Source organism: Cololabis saira, chromosome 19 (genome assembly GCF_033807715.1).
Source record: "Cololabis saira isolate AMF1-May2022 chromosome 19, fColSai1.1, whole genome shotgun sequence".
Taxonomy (NCBI): Eukaryota; Metazoa; Chordata; class Actinopteri; order Beloniformes; family Belonidae; genus Cololabis; species Cololabis saira.
Window position 1 is genome coordinate 29,251,067 of NC_084605.1, and position 7,617 is coordinate 29,258,683.

At 43.4% G+C, this 7,617-nt stretch overlaps 1 protein-coding gene across 1 annotated transcript; it reads left to right on the plus strand.

Moving 5' to 3' along the window:
- The first annotated feature begins 1,036 nt into the window (after window positions 1-1,036).
- On the plus strand, window positions 1,037-4,042 carry kcng3 (potassium voltage-gated channel, subfamily G, member 3). The gene is made up of 2 exons (XM_061709067.1): window positions 1,037-1,849; window positions 3,147-4,042. The coding sequence occupies exons 1-2, from the start codon at window positions 1,224-1,226 to the stop codon at window positions 3,790-3,792; spliced, it is 1,272 nt and encodes a 423-aa protein (XP_061565051.1). The 5' UTR covers window positions 1,037-1,223; the 3' UTR covers window positions 3,793-4,042.
- The last annotated feature ends 3,575 nt before the right edge of the window (window positions 4,043-7,617 follow it).

Sequence of the window (7,617 nt, forward strand, 5' to 3'; positions counted from 1 at the left end):
ATAATGCATTGGACAGACTGAGTCAAAACAATGTAATTCAAACTTTCCATTTTAATTATTCAACATATTTGCATGAAAAAACACACTGAAACACAATGAAAAGTGCAGTGTGTGCATTATTCTTAGATACAAAATACTCAAAATAAAATGCAGTGTCTCACCCACACTGAAATTGAAATCACAAAAATACAGTACAGCTACTTGCCCCTGACTTAAAATGACAAAAATAAAATGCAGTGTCTCACCAACACTGAAATCACAAAATAAAGTGCAGCTAGGGGTGGGCAAAAATATTGATACGGCAATATATCGCGATACATACATTGAATATTGATATCGTATCGGGAGACTATGTATCGCGATATATTGCCGTATCAATATTTTTGCCCACCCCTACTAATTCGTAGTCACTTTAAAAAAAGCATCATTGAGAAGTTCACTGATAGACCTTTAAATTATACTTCAGACCAAAGCATGCCCAGTCTGTGTTTTAGTGAGTTCATAAAGTTGGATCATCTGATTTTCAAATTTTCAAATTTATACACCAATTTTTGCTTATTATTTTTCAAACTTTGTTAAATATTAGAATGTTTAAAGTCAGAAATTCAGTGTTTGCTCCTGGAAACTTACAAAGTGTACTCTACTGCTCTTGCAATTTTTTGTTTTTATATACACAGAACTCCCCCATCACACTGTATTTTAACAAAATAGGGACCTCTGAAGATGATCTTGTTCAGGGCCCCCTAAAGGTAGAACCTGCCCTGCCAATCTTCTATTAATTGATTTATTCTCTTTTTAGTGCGCTTCCACGTGTAAAGATTAGAGGAATAAATGTTACAAAACCTCAAGGTGACCATATTTAATTTGTTTTCATTGTTATATCCTCGTTCACTTTGGAGATATTAAAATTTTCGCTCAGAAATAAATGAGTTTTTCTCCTTCAGTGCGTGCGTAAGTGCGCGCAGGCAAGTGACATCACCGACGGGGTTGGCTCCGGCTCGCTCTGCTGGAGAGTCTGTTATACAGTACAGGCTACGGGGACAGAAGGAGCACAGAGGAATAGTTTTCCAGCCGTGGACCCCATCACAGGATCTCTCCTCCACCCTCAGCCAGCCACGCCCCGGGGCAGGGAGACGCCAGGCTCTCCACCATGCCCAAACTCGTATCATGGAAACGGGGAACGGGCCGTGAAGAGCAGTTCTAGGAAGATACAGACTGCCGAGATGAAGTTCGGGAAGAGCATCTGCGTGCTGAACGTGGGGGGAACCCGGTACGCCTTCACCCGTGAGGTGATCCGGGATTTCCCTCTGCGGCGCGTCAGCCGCCTGCACGCTTGCGCCACGGAGAAAGAGGTCCTGGAGCTGTGCGACGACTACGACCGGGACCGGAACGAGTTCTTCTTCGACCGCCACGCACAGGCTTTTGTGTTCATCATGCTGTACGTGCGCTCCGGGAAACTCCGGTTCGTCCCCGGAGTGTGTGAGCTGTCCTTCTACACGGAGATGCTGTACTGGGGGCTGGAGAGCGTCCACCTGGACTCCTGCTGCCAGAAGCGCCTCGACGACAGGATGTCCGACATCGGACTGGACAGCGTGTCGGAAGAAGGCATGATATATTCGGGGGAAGAGCCCCCGAGCCCGGACGAGTCCGTCCAGAGGACTGCGCTCACCGGCCGCGCCAAATGGCTGGAGAAGATGCGCGTAACCTTTGAGGAGCCCAACTCTTCTCTCGCAGCGCAGCTTCTGGCTTCGGTGTCTGTGATTTTCGTGGTCATTTCGATGATAATGCTGTGTGCCAGCACGCTGCCGGATTGGGACACAGCTAAGAGAAAAGCAGTAGAGGAGCACAGGTAGGTGTCCAGGGCAGGCAAACTGCAGTGAAACAGAAGGATCCGTTCCAAGAAAATGCTGCCAAATGTTAAAGCGCAACGTTACCGTGCGTAAAAGTGAACTCGGCCGGATCAATCCTGTGAATAATCTGCGTCTGTTCATCCTCTGTTCATCTTTACTGTTCACAAACGCAACATACATCAGTAAACTCACTCTTATCACCCTTGAGAATCTCGTGAACGCCTGCATGTGTCCATATAGTCAAACTCATTGCGCACTGTGCTCTACATTTATTAAGGATGACGCATGTTGGTATTTTTTTTCTTTTATAATTCAACTTTTCTAATATGGTTTTATGTTTAACACTGAAGCAGCAGAAGATAAACACATGATATGAAACGTAAAAACACCTATCTATGAGGTTGATGAGTTAATCTGTCCTTGTGTAGGGTAAATCGATGCCTCTGAGGTAACAATGCACATTCACATGTTTCAGGCAACCAGATAATCATTACAATTCTCACATGATTGCTAGAAAAGCCCCCGAAGGGAGCAAATCAATAGACAATCCAATCTTGAAAACATCATAATTAAGGGGAGCCCTCTCTGGTTCTTGCTCCTCTTACCTTCCCCCATTGCTCTATACAATCAATCTGAGGATCTTTATTTGGACTGGTAGTTTTAATTGCACCCTGCACAAGAAAGGCAGACATTGAACACTGCAAAACAAAACCAACATCTCTGTTTCACCGTTGTCTTTGCCACAGGCCGTCTCAAGAAAACCCCAAGGAGGCTATTTTCTATATAAGGTTAGGCTATGTTCTCTCAGGCTGGACATAGTTTCGAGTTTTGGAGGACTTCCAGTGGTTAGGTAATCAACTAAAAATGTAGTTTGCACTCAGGGCCAAAATTATTCAGGTTTGTGCCGCAGTACATGATGCAGTTTTCTCAGCTGCTTCATAATATGGTTATGTTTGATTGTACTTATACAGTAACCCTGTATGCCCTGTGGTTTTTGCTTGGCTTCAGTGCTTTTATGTCAAATATCAGCATCACCTCTTTCTTAATTTGTGTGTCTTTGTTGTATGAATCCCTTTTCTGTCATACCCTTTTTGCTTGTTTATGATATCTTTAAATGTTGCAGATATGCTCCATATTTAATACAATCCCGATCCATCTGCTTTGCTTCCTCCTTCCTCACATTTACGGATTGTTAAACAGCATCTCACAACATCCATATCTCTCTGTGGCTCCTGTGCCATTTCCTGTTTACTGTTCAACTCATCTCTCCCTCCTGCTCTCCTCTCTTCTCTGTAGGATAGTTGAGGCTGTGTGCATGGGCTGGTTTACAGCAGAGTGCATCGTGCGCTTCCTGGTGGCCAGAGACAAGTGGGACTTCATCCGCCATCCACTGAACGTCATCGATGTGATTGCCATCACCCCCTACTATGTCACTATGGCGATGGCCCGCGCGGGGATGCCGGGTGCCGGGCTCGGGGTGGCCGGGGTGATACTCCGAGTGCTGAGGATGATGCGAGTGTTCTGGCTCATGAAGCTGGCCAGACACTTCCTAGGCTTGCAGACTCTGGGGATGACGCTCAGGCGCTGCTACCGGGAGATGGTCATGCTGATGGTGTTTGTCTTCGTTGCCATGGCAATATACAGTGCTCTGGCACAGCTACTGGAGCATGGCTTGGACTTGGGCACGCAGAACCAGGATTACGCCAGCATCCCAGCCGCTGCCTGGTGGGTCATCATCTCCATGACGACGGTGGGGTACGGGGACGTGTACCCCGTGACTGTTGGGGGACGGGTGCTCGGGGGAATGTGCGTAGTGAGTGGCATCGTACTCCTGGCGCTGCCCATCACGTTCATCTACCACAGTTTTGTTCAGTGCTACCATGAACTGAGACTCCGGTCCGCCAGATGTGCGCGCATCCTGGCTGCAGAGATGCTACGATGAAGATCAGAAAGTGAAAAAGTGAAAAAAATATAGATCTACTGATAGTAAAATAGTCATCAATTTTGTGAACGGACTTGTTTCACGCTGAGCAGAAATAGATTTTTTTCTTCTGCCTTATCTAGCTCCCACCTGTCGTATTGTTGATATCTAATTATAATGTTGTACCAGCATGGGCTGGGACTGTCGACTTAAGAACCACATGCAAGCATGTGCAAATAATTATTTATTAAACACACACAGGTGCAGTCGGTCCGGTTTGAACCGTGATTTCTGTTTACACACTATTCCCGTGGTTAAAACACTGGATGAGATGGTTGCATCAACAACTTTGTTTGTCTTTGTGTCTGTCTGTCTGGCTGTCAGCCTTTAACTCTGTCTCAGATTTACACCCAGATGGTACGAGTTACACCAGATTGATGTGTGACCTAGATGCATTCTGTTAGACGTGTGAAATAAGGAAAAGGAGGGAACATGTGGTGGAAACACAGAGGACTTTGTGTGTTAGGACGAGCTTAAGCCAAGAATAATGAAATACGAACACAGGTCAGGAGGGACCACAAAGTGGCAGACGAGAAAACAAAGGCAGATATGACACGGCAGATGGAGTGTGATATGGAGGATAAAAAATAGCAGAATGTGGACATAGCCTGAGGACAAAGAATGAAAGATGGTTCTGGATTTGTGAGCGAATGTAAGGCATTTTGTGTTTCTGTGTCTCCAAGGCAACGTCATCTTTCAACATGCCAAACATAATGGTGCTTGACTTGTGCACACTCACATAGTCTGTATCCACGCACACCTCCTGCCTGGAACAAAGATTTTTTTTTCATGGAATTATCTGAAATATTACTCCAAAAGATAAGTTAATATTGAAAAAAAACAAGTGTAAGAAAAATGAGCAGCAGAGGCTGTCACAGATGATAGTTTTGACATTTGTGATTCACACATGTCTGCAGTGTTCATGGTTTGCCAAGACGATATGATTTTTGAAGAGACGCATGATCCAAACAACAAGTCAACACTTCTCCCACACAACAGTCTTTCTCTACATCTCTTTTCTTCCTCTTGTTGCCATCAACCACTCTCATTTTTACACACGTATCAAGATCCAGCTCTGCTGAGGAAATTAAGGGAATCTGTTATTTAATTTGTTCGTCCTATAATTCGGAGTCCACATACATGTTTGCAACATAATCTTTGCAGCTCTGCATTAGTTTGGTGTGTGAAGTGGACATCTCAGTATTGTTGTTGCTTTTCTTGGTGTGCTTTATGAGGAATGTAACTGTCATGAACTCAAATTAAACCTCATGCATATTTAAGTAACCACTTTATGTTTCATAAATCATGTAGAACTGTATATAGCCCAGCGAATTTGGCTAGGCTTGAATTAAACCATCAATCAAAACTTTTTCATCAGTAATTGCGATCAGTGTCATCTGTTGGTGAGCTTTTATAATAAAACGACTGTGTCCAAAATCCTAGTTCTGACTGATTATTATAAATCAAATTGTACAGTGAGTATGGCCAAATTATTCATCATCTGCTGTTTGCATCTTTCCTATGAAATAGCGACAGTAAACAAGTAAATTCGTTTTTTTTTTTTGTTTTGGACACTGGAGCTCCCTAATTCAGGAAGATCGAATAACACACACCTACAGTAGATATGATGTGAGTCTCTGCTCCTTGGAGGTGAGGGAACTCAGCATCCGGTGTGAGGAACACCTGAGGCTGCCGGCAACAGTATTTAGTGTGCTCTTTGTAGTCACGGTATACTGCACGGTTCACGCAATAGTATGCAAATATCAACAGCATGGGAGCACACGGCAATCGTACTACTACCAAAAAAGATGGCTCCTGTATCCCAGGAAACGAACCTCAGAACAACATCAGAAGACGGTGTGACGATGCTGGCTAAAACTAGGAAGGGTTTCACTATCCACGGGAAAACACATTCTGCATGGACGTGAAAGGCCTTGCAGCAAGAGAAAGACACTGTTCCAAAACCGCCACAACGAAAAGCCACATTCTAGTTAGTAGCTGCAAATCTGGGAAAAGCTATTACGTTTTGGAGATGTGTCCTGCATTTTGATGACGAAAATTGAACCGTTTAGTCATAGTGATCAATGTGATATTTGGAGTTTAATGGGAGAAGCTTGCAGATCTCAGAACACCATCCCATTGTGGAGCGTGGTGGCGGCACCGCACCATTATGTTGTGGAGATGCTCTGCAGCAAGAAGGACAGGTTCTCCTTACAAAATACACACCATCATGAGGAAAAATGTAAATGTGGAAACAATGAAAAAAAACCTCTAGACATTAGTCAACAAATCAAAGTCAACATATGAAAAAAAGGGAAAAAAAAATGTTTGTTCAAAGCAACTACATTAAACAAAGCTGTGAACCCTTGGTTGAAATGGGAGCCTTTGTACTCTATCTCTGTGGTATTTTGACTAGATAACATCACTGACATTTAAGGACTCAGCAGTTGCTGTCCGTTGAAAAAAACATTTAAAGTTTTAAATGTTGCATATTATGTCCCCTAACAAATGATGAGAGAAAAGTAGCACAAGCATGTTTTTAGGGCGTTTTTCCTAACAAATACTATGTTTCCGCTAATTGCTGTACTATCTCTAGATAGAATATGAAAGCAGACCCTTTTTCAGTCTGAGTATTTAAGATTTAGGGATATCAATAGCGTAAACCCTGACCTAATAGTCATATCTCTGCTTTTATTAATGGAGTAGGATGTATGTTTTCATTCTTGAACCGTTAGTGTCTACAGATGGCACAGGGTCCCCCTCCCTCTGCCCTGAGCCACTGCTGCAGCCCAAAATTACCAAACCATAACTGTGGTCATTTAAGTTCCCTGTGTTTTGTGTCTGGATAACTTGTCTTTATTGTAAGCTATGTCAGAACGAGATAACAGTGAGAGTTTATCCAAGCCAGCATGTCTGATAGGCTGTGCATAGACTTCATTTGTTTTTGCCCTGTCAGTTAGAAGACGGTAAGACAATGATAGTGCTTATGTTTTATTGTGATAGGTATATAACGCTTTGGAAAAAAGCGTCCGCTAAATGACAGTAGTAGTATAATATTTCCTATTATGTATGTATATATTATATATAATCTTACTTGGTGCATCTCATGAGTAATTCGTTTTTAAGGTCTTGCATCAGTCTTTCTGATGCAAGACCTTTTACAGTCTAAGAGCTGACCTAATCTACAGTTTGTGGTCATCGTTATCCGATTCCTCATGATGCTTCATATTTTCAGTGGACATGGAAACTGATGTGGAGTGTCAGCAGACCAGTCGGTCACGCTTCATCTATGAAGCCATGCTGTTGGCTGTTGTTCAGAATGAGGTCTGCCATTGTCCTGCTGCAGTAACAATGGACATCCTGACCTTTTGTTGCATTGAAGATGGCATACTGTTGTTTCCTTCACAGAGCAGAGTTGTTAGCCTTATGCCCCGCCCCCAACCCGGAGGACCACTGATTGCTCTTGGTCTCATCTCTACCCTTTTGATTAGTCCGGCACATGCTGCCCAGATGAAACTCCCACTGGCATAGCTGTAAGAGCCACTGAGACACACAAGCGCCCACACCAGCTGACCCGAAAAAGACTGCAGTCCAATGGGAAGGATAATAGTTTATGTCTCTGGCTTAAGGTTTTTCTCCCACTAGGGGAGTTTTTTACGTTCCACTGTTTATGTTATGTTTATGTAATAATTGCCCGGGGGTCTGGTCTCTGGAAAGCACCTAGAGACAACTTCTGTTTTTTTTTAAAAAGAGGCTCAAGACCCATCTTTTTAATCAGGCTTTTAA

Coding starts and splice junctions, on each gene's coding strand:
- kcng3 (XM_061709067.1), top strand. CDS start 1,224: ATGAAGTTCGGGAAGAGCATCTGCGTGCTGAACGTGGGGGGAACCCGG. Junction 1,850..3,146: donor AAAGCAGTAGAGGAGCACAG/GTAGGTGTCCAG, acceptor TCTTCTCTGTAG/GATAGTTGAGGCTGTGTGCA.